Source organism: Ceratotherium simum, chromosome 1 (genome assembly GCF_057802395.1).
Source record: "Ceratotherium simum simum isolate JZ-2026a chromosome 1, ASM5780239v1, whole genome shotgun sequence".
In the NCBI taxonomy this organism is placed as follows: Eukaryota; Metazoa; Chordata; class Mammalia; order Perissodactyla; family Rhinocerotidae; genus Ceratotherium; species Ceratotherium simum.
The window spans coordinates 66,146,526-66,162,083 of NC_141900.1; the positions used below are offsets into that span (position 1 = coordinate 66,146,526).

Sequence of the window (15,558 nt, forward strand, 5' to 3'; positions counted from 1 at the left end):
ATCAATTTTGTTGTTCTTTATTTCTTTCTGATGTTCTAAGATTCCTTCTCTCATCATTTACTTTCTGCTTCAAGAACTTCCATTAACCATTCTTTAAGGGTTGCTCTGCTAGCAACAAATTCTCTTAGTTTTCCTTCATCTGAGAATGTCTTTTATTTCTCCTTCATTCCTAAAAGAGACTTTGACTGAATAAGCAATTTGTGGTTGACAATTCTTTCAGCGCTTGTCAAATGTTGTGCCACCTCCTTCTGGCCCCCATAATTTCAGATGAGAAGTCTGCTGTAATTCAATCAGTTTTGTCCCTTAGGTAATGTGTCATTTCTCTCTGCCTGCTTTCAAGATTTTTTCTTTGTCTTTAGTTTCCAGAAGTTTAATTATGATGTGTCTTGGCATGGATTTTGTTGGGTTTATCCTACTTGGGATTCACTTAGTCTCTTGACTCTGTAGATTTATGTCTTTTACCAAATTTGGGAAGTTTTCAGCCATTACTTCAAATACTTTTCCAGCCCCACTCTCTTTTTACTCTCCTTGTGGAACTTCGATGATACAAATATTAGATCTTTTGTCCTTAAACCTCTATCATTTTTTCCAGTCTATTTTTCCTTTGTTTTTTAGATTGGGTAATTTCTATTATTCTATCTTCAAGTGCACTGATTGCTTCCTCTATTATATTCATTCTGCTATGAAGCTTATTCACTGAGTTTTTTATTTCAGTTATTGTATTTTTCAGTTCCATAATTTCCAAGTTGTCCTTTTTTTTAAAAAAAAAATTTCTATTTCTTTGGTGAGATTTTCTATTTTTTTGTTTGCTTCTAGAGTATTTATAATTGCTCACTGAAGTATTTTTATGATGACTGCTCTAAAATTCTCGCCCAATAATCACAACATCCTATTCATCTCAGTGTTGACATCTACTTATTGCCTTTTCTCATTCAAGTTGTGATTTTTCTTATCCTTACTATGATAAATGGTTTTTTATTGTATCCTGGATGTTTTGGATATTATGTTGGAGACTGTGGATCTTACTTAAACATTCTATTTTAGCAGTCACCTCGTTTAGGGTTAGCATGCAAGCCCTGGCCTACTTTCGTGTATTATAGGGGCAATGACAATTTACATTTCAGAGCCTCTGCAGTGCTATTCTGGTCAGCTTAATTCACGTGGTGCTCCTGGTGCTCCATCTTATTAGTCCCTACTCGTGCTGTCCACCAGGGAAGAATGTGCTTACCCTGAGTCCTGTTGCTACTAGGTGAAGGGAGGGAGACACCAAGCTTGTGGGGGGCAGAAAGCTCTTTCCTGGCCTAGTGTTAGTAGGGCTCCTATTTGATCCCTACTGGTGCTACCTGAGTGGGAAGCCAGGCCTGTTGATGCCAGGTGCAGGACAGTAGATTCCAGACCTGTAGGATGGAGAGCATTTCCCTGGTCCCACTCTCCAAGTCCCTCCTTCCCTCTGTTGCACCCCCCAGTGCTGAAAGGGTTTCTGCTGAATCTTTGCCAGAGCCCCAGGGGAGAAAAAAGCATCTACCTAGGCAGATTTCTACCACTGGGTAGAAGGCTAGGACATGATAAGCCTTCTTCCACTGGGTGGAGTTTCAGGAGAAAGCAGCCTATTGTGTTTGAGTCCTAGCCAGTCTAGCTAGTGCCTAGCCAGTCTGTCTTCCTACAGCACCAGACTGGAATTGGAGGTATAGTTATGAAATCATGATTTCATACATATACATACACACACACACGAGTTCACACACACACACATACATGCAATAAAAGGGTCTAGAAGCAAGGACACACTGGCGGCAATGAGAACACTTAGCACTCAGATCTTGGTTTCTAAATACCATTGTACACTAAAAGGAACTAGGGATCCTTGGGAAGATGGTTGATTCTAGAGTTGGGGCAAGGAAAATACAAGATGAGCCTGGAGCAACTTGTTGAACCAGAATGTAAGGAAGTACACAAAGAATTGTGAAGACAGATCAAAAGGGGAAAGGACAAAGCTTGAAAAGATTCACAATGCCCAAATCTGAAACTGATATTTGTGTATGATGTGAGTTTTCCCGCATACATAAATTATTCCAGCATCATTCACTGAAAAGTGACCTGCAAGGTAATCTTGATGGAATTGCTTTGAATCTAAACATGAATTGGGAAGAACTAACATCATACAGTCTTCCCATGCATAAACATATTTTTCCATTTATTTGGATATTATGTCTTAATTTTAAAATAATTTTTATCATACAAATATTGTATGTATTTTGTTAGATTTACTCAGAGACTATAGTAGTCTCTTTTCTTCCTAATATATTTTTTCTTCCTAATATATTTTTAAAAATATGTTTTGTTTGCTGTCAGAGAATAGAATGCAACTGACTTTTGAATATTAATCTCATATCTAGCCATGTTATTGAATTTATAATTTCTAATAATTTGTCTGAAAATTATTTTTTTCTATGTAAATAATGATATTATAACAAATTTTTATTTTTCCTTTCCATTTCCTTCCTATTCCTGTTATTTACTTTCTTGCTTTAATGTGCTAGCTTGGACCTTTAATAAAATGTGAAAAAAATATTTATATTAGTCTTTATTTTAAATGGAACACACCAAATACCTCATTTGTAAAAACAATGATTGATGAAGAATTTTATTGGGTTAAGAAAACTTTGCTATTTCCACTGTGCTAAGAGTTTTTATCATAAATGGGTGTTCAATTTTATCAAATTCACTTTCTGCATCTAATGGGATGATTGTAAGGCATTTTTCTCCTTTAATCTGTCAGTGTGATAATTTACATTTATGGATTTTCCAGAAACATCTTTGTACTCCTCGGATTAACCCAATTTGATCAGAATTGATTATCTTTTATATATATATGGCTGTTTTTGAGTTGCTTATCTTTTCTATTTTTATATCCATGGAGTGTTTTTAATTTAGGTGGAACTTTAAATCTATGTTTACGAGTAAGAATAGCCTTTCTCGTGCTGTCCTTGCCTGACCTTAGCATCAAGCTTTAGATTACCAATGAGGTTCTATTTCCCTTCTTGTAAGGATTCTCATCTCTTATGACACACACAGAGTTCCCCTGGGTGTTTCTGAGTAAATTTCAGCATGAGCTCAGTTCAATAATTACCTTGCAACCAAAAACTGGAGTCTCCCATTAAGCACTGAATTTCCTCCTACTGAAGAAAACTATAAAGTGAATCACTTAGGTCTGAAAGTACCTTGTTCAGGCTTTAGGTTATAAATACTTATCTTCGCTAAAGACATATAGAAGCTAAAAAATAGAGGAGACTTAATACCTAAGAAGGCAAAAAAAAAAAAAAAAGAATCTTTCCCTCAATTTGCCACATGAAGGTAAAGAATATTAAAATTAGATTTCAATCCATCATTAGTGACTTTTTACTGTTATTCAATGTGAAAATATAATAACTTCTTTAATTTCAAATTTTCAAATTATGACAGAGTAAGATATGCTATATAATCTTTATTCCACAGGCATGAAAGAATTAGTTGGAGTAATAAAACAGGTTTTTTGGTAAGAAAAAGTATCAGTTCACAAAAATATCTTTGCTTCTCCTTTTTGACTATCTTCTATTAAAAAAAAAAAGCTATAAAAAGCCAGAATATCTTTGCGTTGTTTGTTTAGATGACTATCATGATTTGTTTCTCCCTTTTGCAAGAGATTGACAATATCAATTATATCAGTTTCAAAACACAAATATTAGCTGAACATTCATTATATGTCAACTTTTTCTCCTTACATTTTCGTTTCTTTAAACTTCTTAAGCTGAAAGCTTAATTTTTACTCTTTCCAATCTAAAACTGAAAATATTTAAGACAATAAATTTTCCTCTGAGCACAGCTTTGGCAGAATTCCTGAAATGTCCACAGACACTGTTTTATTTGTTGTCATTTTTCAATAGTTTGTAATTGAAATTTGACTTTCTTTTGTGAATTTTCTATTGTTTTCTTCGTTTAATCTTGAAAAAAAAAAAAAACAACCAATGCCAATTTTTCTGAAGTAAAAAAAAATCATATACTAGAAGGTTCGGGTCATCCAAAAACTTAAGTGCACAAATATTTCTACATTTTCACCATAAAGGATGGGGGAATGCCTCCAGCAATGAGAAACTGGTGACTCAATCCATTTTGTTCTTTTGTATTCTGAGTAGAAATCTACCTTCTCATCTTACGATAACTATTCCAGGTTTACCCTATCAATATATAATATGTATTCACATAGTTCTTCAATGTGGCAGGTTTTATTTTTTAGTAGTAGTACATCAAAGACCCAGAGAAAAAGAATGAATGTCATCTGTCTGATACTACAAGAATTAGTAATTACAGTGCCTACCTAATAAATACATTTTACTTGCAAACAAAACACACAAACACAGAGAGAACATGGGCCACCCATTTGTATATTTGGGAAGAAGTCAAACAAAGATTAGGTAGTGGCTGAGTTGAAATAAGAAGGGGCTGGGAGATTTTAAGGAAAATGTCAAAAGGACAAAAATAATAGTCTAAAGTTGGAAGCAGAAGGAAGGATAGGGGAGGGACAGATGTAGCAAAAAGAAAAAGGGAAGGTGGGGACAGAAGTACAAATTGAGTTATTTTGAAGCGAAGGTTAGTAAATCTAAAGAGAGAAACCCAAGGCAAATAGAAAGAAATTTAAAAAGCAAGGTAGTAGGAGTATATCAGAATAAAAAGTAAAGGAAGAAAGGCCTGAGGATAGTGCTGAAATCAATGAACTAATTTCTTGAAAATGACCTGTAGATGTTGCTAAAGACAATTTCCCACTTTATGCAAGTACCTATTTATAAGATTTATTAATTATAAATCATTCAAATTTTTAAGTATATTATCTGTATTGTTTATAGAAATAAAAAGTTTGAGAAAATTGTGTTAAAAATTTTGAACCTTACCCAAAAGTTGAGTTCAGACACTCCCAATCTTTGAATTTTATTTCTCTTTAGAATTATCACCTGAAATGCATTTGATATAAAAGGAAAGAATTAAATAAAACTAATATTTATATTTTATATGAATGATACATTTCAAAAATTGCACAGCCACCCCCTTCCATTTTGGCTCTCATTAGCCATTTTCCTTCTTCTTTTTTTTTTTTTTGGTGAGGAAGATTAACCCTGAACTAACATCTGTGCCTATCTTCCTCTATTTTGTATGTGGGATGCCGTCAGAAGATGTCTTGAAAAGCGGTGCATAGGTCTGTGCCTGGGATCAAACCTGAGAACCCCGGGCCACTGAAGTGGAGCGTGGGAACTTAACCACTATGCCACTGGGCCATTTTCCTTCTTAATTGTTGATTTTTCAAAATTTGGACATGGCAAATTTCCTTGGACAAGGCAAAATTCCCAAATGTTTTGTGTGCCAAAAAGTTGCCTCTAGAATCAAGCTAATTTCTGAGTTACTTGGGACATTTTAGGCAGAACAAATCCTTTGAGGAGGTAGACGGTGTGTGGAAGGTGTGTCTGTGTCAGTGTATATGTATAAGTTATCCAGAAAAATTAGTGGGCTAAATTAACATGAAAATTCTTCCTCTCCAAACTCCAAATAAAATATTTTAAAATCTTTAAAAATGCATAACTGAACTTATTAAGAAAGAAAAGGAACTTTTCAGGTGCCAGAGAAAAGAAGGTGATTTAAAAAACTAAAACATTAATTAAGAGAGAACCTATGGCAGTCTTTGTTTATTCCCAAGTTTGGGGTGGAAAAAAAAAAGGTTTCCCATGAGAAACTGAAATCTGAGGCCTATGTATTATTTAGATTTGGAATATTTTGCACCATCTAGTTAGACCACCGTAAGCCAGGATTCCTGAACTTCCAACAGGAAAATATAAATGTACCAGATTATACATTGCAACATTATTTGTAAACATAAAATATAGGAAACAACCTAAATGCCCAGACATAGGACAGTGGTTGAATTATCAATGGAACATGCACAGTGGAGTACTATAAAACTATAAAAAAGAATAAGGAAGATCTCTACGAACTGATATGGAGTGATATTCAGGAGAGGCTGAAAAATCAAAGTACAAAAGACTATCTATAGTAGGCTACCCTTTAAGTAAGTAAGAGGGGCTATAATAAAATATATATGTAATATTTATTAGTACAAAAAAGAAAAAACAACTAAATGGGTAAACCAGAAAACCAACGAGATATTTTACAAGAAAGAGTTAGGACCAAAGTGAAAAGAAAGGTGGAGAGAATGAGGTGGAAGGAATGAGGAGTGACATTTTCTGAGTATAACTTTTTGTATATTTCTTATTCTTAGAAACATGGTAATATTTCACCCCCAAAATAAAGTAACTAAAATCAATCAGGATGGAACTTCTGCTTCTGATCAAGTTGATATAAGAGGAATCACATTTACTCTCTCATCTGAAACAACTAAACCCAAGCAAAGTAGATAATAAGAGACTACTATGAACAATTAGACGCCAACAAATTGGATAACCTAGAAGAAATGGATACATTTCTAGAAGCATACAATTTACCAAGACAGAATCACGAAGAAACAGAAACTCTGAACACACCTATAACTAGCAAGGAGATTGAATCAGTAATCAAAACCATCCTAACAAAGAAAAGACAAGGACCTGATAGCTTTGCTGGTGAATTCTACCAAACATTTAAAGAAGAATTAGAGTAATCCTTCTCAAACTCTTCCAAAAAAGTGAAGAGGAAGGAAGACTTCCAAACATATTTTATGAGGCCAGCATGACCCTGACACAAAGCCAGACTAGGACACTATAAGAAAACTAAACTCTAGACCAACATCCCTGATGAACACAGATGCAAAAATTCTCAACAAAATACTAGTAAACTGAATTTGACAGCACATTAAAAGGATCATACTCTATGATCAAGTGAGATTTATTTTCGCAATGCTAGGATGGTTCAACATATGCAAATCAATTAATGTGATACACTACACTAACAGAATAAGGGATAAAAATCACATGATCATCTCAATAGATGCAGAAAAGCATCTGATAAAATTCAACTCCTTCTCATGATAAAAACTCTCAACAAACTAGGAATAGAGGAAATTACCTCAACACAATAAAGGTCATATTTGAAAATCCCACAGCTAACATCATACCCACTGGTGAAAAACTGAAAGCTTTTCCTCTAAGATTAGGAATAAGGCAAGGAGGCCAATTCTCATCATTTCTATTCAGCGTGGTACTACAAGTCCTAGCTAGGGCAATTAAGCAAGAAAAAGAAATAATAGGTATAAAAATTGGAGAGGAAGATATAACATTATCTCTGTTTGCAGATGACATGATCTTACACACAGAAAACACTAAAGATTCCATACACACACACAAAACTGTTAGAACTAATAAACAAATTTTGCAAAGTATCAGACACAAAAATCAACATACAGAAGTATGTCACATTTCTATACACTAACAGTGAACTATCTGAAAAGGAAATTAGAAAACAATCCCATTTACAATAGCCTCAAAAAGAATAAAATATTAAGAATAAACTTAATCAAAGAGTTGAAAGACTTATACACTAAACACTACAAAAACTTTCTGAAAGAAATTAAAGAAGACACAAATGGAAAGACAGTATTTGTCTTTCTCTATCTGACTTGCTTCACATAGCATAATGCCCTCAAGGTCCATCCATGTTGTCAAAATGGCAGGAAAACCTTATATATTCACCTTTAGCTACCATTTCTAGTGCCTTTCATTTGTGTAGAGCCACAGTGACATCTAATATTATATTCCTTCCTTCTGAAGGACCTCCTTTAACATTTGTTTTAGTGCAAATCTGCTGGTCATGAAGCCTTTATTTTGCTTTCATTTTTGAAAGATATGCTGGCTATGTATAGAATTAGATTGACAGTATTTTTTCTTTAAGTATTTTAAAGATGTTGTTTGTCTTGTTGCTTGCATTTTTTCCTTATGAAAAATCTGTTGACATTCTTACCCTTTGTTCTATATTTAACATGTCTTATTTCTCTGGCTATTCTTAAGGTTTTCTATTTATCACTGATTTTGAGCAATTTGATTATAATGTACCTAAATATATCTTTCTTTATGTTTCTTGTATTTGGGATTTATTTAAATTCTTCATCTCTGAATTTATAATTCTGAACAAATTTGGAAAATTTTGGGTCATTAATTCTTCAAATATTTTTCCACTTCCTCCCAACTCCCCTCATTGAGACATGTACTTTACTTTTCCTATATGAACTGTAAATGGAGGATTGGAATATCACCCTTCTGCAATCCCTATTGAATGAATGGATTTGGTACCAAGCATTGACCGCTGCTATCATAAAAAGAGAGGCATCAAACATTATGTGCCTCCTGAAGAAAATACAATACTATAGACTTGCCAAAGGGATCAAAAGTGAACCTGTCCAAGTTTTAGATCCAATGACTATATATTATAAATACAGAAGGCAAAGCAAAATGTAAAGCTACACTATGAGGATTCAAAGAGCAAAATCTAGACCACAGAACCCTCCATATGTTCAACGACCCATGTTCTTCAACAAATAAATTTCTTGGGAAAAAACCAGGGAGGTATATGGGAAACCTGTAGATAAAAATAGAAACTTAAGTGATGAAACTATAAAGGAAAGCTAGGAAGTGATTACCATATTCAATGTAGGCATTGCTGTTTTAGAGCACTGCAAGGGAGTTATAATTGGGGCAGGTCACATCGAGGGCTTCTAGAATGGTTGGAAAAGTTCTGATTTTGACTTGATGGTAGTGTAAAGATGTTTGCCAAATAACAGTTCATTAATCAGTACTACTCAGTACTAGTTAGCACTAGGTCAGTACATAAAACATTTGTTTTATGCAGTTTTGTGTATCTGTGCTATATTCCAACATAAAAAAAAGTTGTCACAGAAAGAGGTGGATGAGCACACTGTTACAAGTCCTCTACTTTGTAATGCTGAAAAAGTTTGACAAAATGTTGAAAAGAAAGAATGTATGTTTTTTGGGAGAGAGAAAGAAGAGGGATTACTTACTACGATTAACAAAAAGGCATGGGGAGCAAAAATGTTAAAACATAAAGGCAATCCCCAAAGATTCAATCAATGAACCATACATGGAAAAGTGCTGTATTTTGGTATTACTGCGGTTGGTATCATTTATGATCACTGTGGAAAGAGAACATCCCAGGAACATTCCAGGTCTGGCTTATAAATACCAGAAGTGTGACTATAAAGTAATAAAACTGATTTACTGAACTGTTGTTCCAAATACATATCCAAATGAGTATTATCTATGAAAGTAAGTCACATGAGACTATACACTTATTCTAATTATGTTGCCATTGCTCAAAACATTCCTCTTTCTAACGTGCCTTCAGAGATAATTCAGCTATGGGTGTAAGAAAATCAGTCTTATTACTTTACTGTTATCTCATATTTTTTTATTATTATTATTTCTTTTGATGAGGAAGATTAGTCCTGAGCTACCTCCGTTGCCAAGCCTCCTCTTTTTGCTAAGGAAGATTGGCCCTGGGCTAACATCTGTGCCCATCTTCCTCTCCTTTATATGTGGGATGCCTGCCACAGCATGGCTTGACAAGTGGTGCATAGGTCCACACCTGGGATCCGAACCTGTGAACCCCAGGCTGCCAAAGTGGAGTGCGTGAACTTAACCACTAAACCACTGGGCTGGCCCCTTTACTGTTACCCCATATTTTGATTAAGATCTCTATTACCCAGCCCAATCACCTATTTATTCACAGGACTTTGTTGGTTTTCAAAATTCAAACCCACCCTTGAAAGACAAAGATTTGTCACTTTTGAGGATATTCAAAGAATGTGCCACAGTCTGTGAAGGCAATTCAGAGGAGTTCCAAAAATGTTTGGGGCAATGGCAGTGTCACTGCAGTAAGTATTTAGCCTACTGAAGTGACTTAGAAGGAAATAATTAATTTTTATCATAAATTATGGCATATTTTAAAAGTAAGTCTCATTACTTTACGATTGCTTTTTTAAATATTTACTTGGGCATTGCTTCAAAAAGGTAAACTTTGTACTATATTATTTTTCAAGGATGAGATAGAAAAAAAGTGTTATTTGGGTAAAACCTTTTCATGTGAGTGATAACCAGGAAAGGGCCCTATTCATTCCCCTAGACCTATATTAGGTGGGTAAATCTGCTATTTGACAGGTAAAGAAAAAATTCTTGGGCTGGCCCAGTGGCGTAGCTGTTAAGTTCATGCACTCCGCTTTGGCATATACAATGTCCGCATATAAAAACGTAAAAATATATGTTTTTATAACATATAAAAACGTTCGCAGGTTGGGATCCGGGCGCAGACCGATGCACCACTTATTAAGCCATGCTGCAGCGGCGTCCCATATAAAGTAGAGGAAGATGGGCACAAATGTTAGCCCAGGGCCAATTTTCCTCAGCAAAAAGAGGAGGATTGGCAATGGCTGTTAGCTCAGGGCTAATCTTCCTCACACACACACACACAAAATCTTCATAAGCTTAGCAAACACTTACCCATGTCATTAACAAAGATGAAGAATAGTAAGAAGATAAATACATTGGATTTCCAAACATCAACACAAAACAAAGGAGAACCGAAATCTGAAAATTGAATAAAAGAATGTTTTATAGTTATTAGATAGATAATATAATGTATACTTAGTCTACAGGCATATAGCCATTTCTAATACAAACTTTATTTGTATAAATAAGACTAAAAAATAGATCTTGGACAAATGATAATAGAATTTCAACACACCGATAGGTTCTAAGTATTTTCAACACCATAAATTCTATACAGCAGGATTTAATTTTTTTTTTCTCTTCATTTTTTTCTCTATCTGCTACTTGTTAGAAAGAAAACAGGAAAAAAAACCTATTGTTTCAATAATGGAGTGATATAATAAGAAAGACTTAGTTACAAGTATTAGATTTTCAATCTTACGTTTGTTGGACTATTTGAGAGTTTCCATCACTAATAAAGTTCTATTTTACGTTCTTATCTAAAAGATATTTATTTTTATGTTCTTAAAGGAGATGCGTTTGGAAACTAAGATAAAAACAAAAAATGCAAAAACATAAAATTCGCAGCCTCATATACATGCAAAGTGTTAAAAATCTCAGGTCTAAGGGAGAAAAGGCAGTTTAAAAAGTAGTGACAATAATAATAAATAAAACATAAAATTTTTAAAAAGTTTCAGAGATTGCAAAACATCTACAGTCTAGTTGAGAAAGTATAACCTTCTATAATATGGTATCTATAATGTACATTTCCCATTTTCCTTCTGGATATTATTGACATCATACGCATTAAATACTACTTGAGAGAAGGTACCCCTAAAACAGAATAAGTTCTGTTTTATAAACTCTGAGATTTTATTTTAATATTTGACTTATAAATATTAAAAATGTTACCATGTTCATATAAATGATCTTCTGAAATTTGTTTGGCTCAATGTACCCCACAACATACATGGGAAATAATGAGGCTATCTGAAATAAAAATATAAAAAAAAGCAAAAGTGAAAAAAAATGTAGAAAACAAACACTTCGCTATTCATAAGCCAAGTAAACATGAGAGGAGAGTTTTATTTCCAATAATGATAGTCAAAGTAATTTGAACCAACCTTCTCACTGAGAACTAGAATAGCTAGGAAAAATATAAAAATCACCTGTATGAAAGCCACAGATTACTAACAAGGCAAAAAAGGATTAGGAAACTAAGACCAGAGAAAAGATGGAAATCTACAGTGACGAGCATGACATTTTGGGTCACTTTTGTCCCAGAGGCACCTGCCAATTTCAATAGAAGTAGATGCCTGCCAGCTGAGAGATTCCACAGACTCAGCAGTCAGGGCGCACCAAGAACGGGATCCCTACTAAGTCCCCAGACTTTACTTTGGGGCTTCAAAAGCCTATACTAGAAAAGAGAACCAGAAATCAAGCAACCCTCAGAAAGACTGAAGCCCACCTTTGAATTACCTCATTCTCTAATTGCATGAAAATGATTCAAGATTTTTAGTGCCTTTATTTGCCTGCTGGAAGCAAATTTAATCTTCTTTGGAAGAAGTTAATATTAACCTAGTCTCAAATTAACTCTATTACTGTTCATGTACAATGTCAAAAAGACCATCAAAACTAACCAGATACAGGAGGAGATAAGACATTATCTCTAAGACAACAGAAACAGATCCATAAAGAATCTAGTTCAGGGTCAGCAAAATTTTTATGTAAACAAGTCAGATAGTAAATACGTTACGCTTTGTGGGCCACATACAATCTCTGGTTGTATATTCTTCTTCTAACTTTTTTCTAAACAACACTTTAAAAATGTAAAAACCACTCAGCTTGCAAACCATGCAAAAACATGTCTTGCATCGTCAGACACAGACTTTACGTTTGACATGTGCAAGGAAATAGACAGGCTTGAAAATTCCAGGAGAGTACTGGAAACCATAAAAAAAGAACCAAATTTAAAATGTACAACTAAATATTAATTAATTAAATAATCAATATTAAGAAATCAAAGATGGGTTTAAAAGCAGGTTTAACACAGCCAAACAAAAAAGGGATAAACTGAAGATAGGTCAGAAGAAAATATCTAGAAGAAAGCATAAAATGACAAAGGGATGAAAAATATATGAAAGAACATAAAAGATGTAGATCATATAATATAAAGACCTAATACACTATACTTTACATCTCAGAAAGGGATGAGGGAATTAAGTAAAAGCTATATTTAAAGAGATTATACCTGAAAAGTTCCCAAAATTTATGGAAGAAATCAAGCACTGATTCATAAAGTATTACAAACCCCCAACAAGGGATAAATTAAAACAAATGAAACCTGACCACACTTACAAATATCATAATAAAAACTGCTCAAAACCAAAGGCAAGGAGAAAACTCTTCAACAGATCTGGAAACTAACTGACTTGAAGATTCACTATAAAGCTGCAGTAATCAAGACGGCACGGTATTGGAGAAAGAACAGACAAACTGATCAATGGAATAAAATACAGATCCTAGAAAGAAATCCACACAATTATAGGCAACTGAGCTCTGACAAAGGAGCAAAGGTAATTCAATGGAGGAATGACAGTCCTTTCAACAAATGGTGCTGGAAGACTTGGTGGACATCTATGCACAAAAAGTGAATCTAGACCTAGACCTTATACCTTTCAAAAAAATTAACTCAAAATGGATCTTAGACCTAAATGTAAAATGCAAGCTATAAAAATTCTAAGAGATCACATAGGAGAAAATATAGGTGACCCTGTTTGAGGATGAGTTTTTAGATATGACACCAAAAACATGATCCATGAAAGAAAAAAAACTGATAAACTGGACTTCCTTATAATTAAAAACCTCAGGTCTGCAAAAGACATTATAAAGAAAACTAAAAGACATGCCAGAGACTGTGAGAAAAATCTTTGCAAAACCTATATCAGATAAAGGTCTGGTATGCAAAATACACTAAGAACTTTTAAAATTCAGAAATAAGAAAACAAATAATCCAATTTAAAACTGGGAAAAAGATCTGAATACTTTACCAAAGAAGATATACAGATGGCAAATAAGCACATGTAAAGATGCTAAACATAATACTCCATTAGGGAATCGTAAATTAAAACAATGAGATACTGTTACACACCTATCAGAGTGGCTAAAATCCAAAAACCTGATAAAATTGGCAATTTCTTACAAAAATAAACATAGTCTTACCATACAGTCCACCAATCACACTCCTGTGTATTTACCCAATTGAGTTGAAATCTTATGTCCACTCAAAACTGCACACGAATGTTTACAGAATCACCAAAGACTGGAAACAACCATAATGTCCTTCCAGAGGTGAATGGATAAACAAACTGTGTGGTACATTCATACAGTGGACTATTATTCAGCAATAAAAAGAAATGAGCTACCAACTCATAAAAAGACATGGAAGAACTTTAAATGCATATTGCTAAGTGAAAGAAGCCAGTCTGAAAAGGTTGACATGGTCTGTGATTCCAACTGTATGATATTTTATTTTGGTTGTATTTTACTACATTAAAGATTGCAGAGCTCTACTGTGCATTACAGTATTACTATTTCTTGTACTTTAGAGGACTATATTCACAATAATTATTATGACTGGGCCCAGAAATTCTTTTGTGAGGGCCTTTGAAAAGCCCCATGCAATTTAACATTTAGTAGTAACCAGATTATGAGTTCACTATATAATTTCAAAAAATTTATAAATACAAAAGCAATGAATAATTCATTCAAGAATCCGAAAGAGATGTTTGATTTAAAGTGGTACCGGTCGAAGATGGTAACACTTTCAAGTAATAACCAAGTTACCTGAATGTTGTTTCCCAGAACTTGGCTTATAACTTAGTTGCTTGGAGCTTAAAATACGGTTTTCTTAGAAACAATGCTATAAATTCAAGTCCATTCAATGGATACTAGAATGCCAATGTTATCTCCATCCTAAAAGAACTTACTTGCCGGTGGTGTGGAAAAAAGGCAAGGACACAGCTGCTCGGCAAACCTCCTTTCAACACATTCTCACGCGTCTCATAAAGCAAGCTCAAGCATGGCAGAAAGCCAGCCTCAAATCTCAGAGCCAAAGAATGCACGAATTGTTACAAGTTTATTCTACAGATCAACTACCCAGAATTTGGGAGTTTTACGCTAACACCTTACTCTCAAACCCCTTGTCATTTCTTCTTCTCGCAGCATAAATACCTCACTACCCACCTCCTTCCAAAAAATGGATGGGGCGGGTATAAAGCGGTTCCAACTGATGCTACAGCTAACAGATAATCAGAACTTGACTGGAGTTAAGAACTTTATCCCTTTTATTAAGCTTAGACTCTCTACCAAGGGCTCCCCTATTACTTTTTTTCCAGCTTTATTGAGATATAATTGATTTATAACAGTGTTGATTTGATACCCCTATATATTGCAATATGATTACCACCGCAGTGTTAGCTAACACCTCCGTCATGTCACATAATTACCATTTCATTTTTGTGAGGAGAACATTTACGATCTACTCTCCTAGCAAATTTCAAGTATATGAAACAATATTGTCAGCTATAATCACTTTACTGTGCATTAAATCCCCAGAACTTACTCATCTTCTAGTTACAAATTTGTACTCTTTGACTAATATCTCCCTATTTCTCCTACACCCCAGGCCATGGGAACTATCATTCAACTTTCTGTTTCTTTGAGTTTGGCTTTTTTAGATTCCACATATAAGTGATATCATACAGTATTTGTCTTTCTCTGTTTGACTTATTTCACTTAGCATAATGCCCTCAAGGTCCATCTATGTTGTCACCAATGGCAGATTTCCCTCTTTCTGCTCGCTGAATAATATTCCATTGTAAATACATACCATCTTCTTTATCCATTCATCTGTTGACAGACACTTAGGTTGTTTCCATATCTTGGCTATTGTGAATAATGCTGCAATAAACATAGAAATGCAGATATGTCTTGGATATTCTGTTTTCATTTCCTTTGGATAAAATACCCAGAAGTGGGATTGCTG

The 15,558-nt window shown here is 34.2% G+C and overlaps 1 protein-coding gene across 1 annotated transcript in view; it reads right to left on the minus strand.

Annotated features, from left to right (window-relative positions):
• The window catches only part of DPY19L2 (dpy-19 like 2), a 102,122-nt gene that overhangs the window by 38,315 nt on the left and 48,249 nt on the right, over window positions 1-15,558 (minus strand). Inside the window, exons 10-12 of the mRNA XM_004418833.3 lie at window positions 11,424-11,501; window positions 10,524-10,610; window positions 4,926-4,985 (exon numbers count right to left, since the gene is read on the minus strand). Coding sequence (XP_004418890.1) covers window positions 4,926-4,985; window positions 10,524-10,610; window positions 11,424-11,501 — 225 coding nt within the window. The remainder of the gene's footprint in view (window positions 1-4,925; window positions 4,986-10,523; window positions 10,611-11,423; window positions 11,502-15,558) is intronic.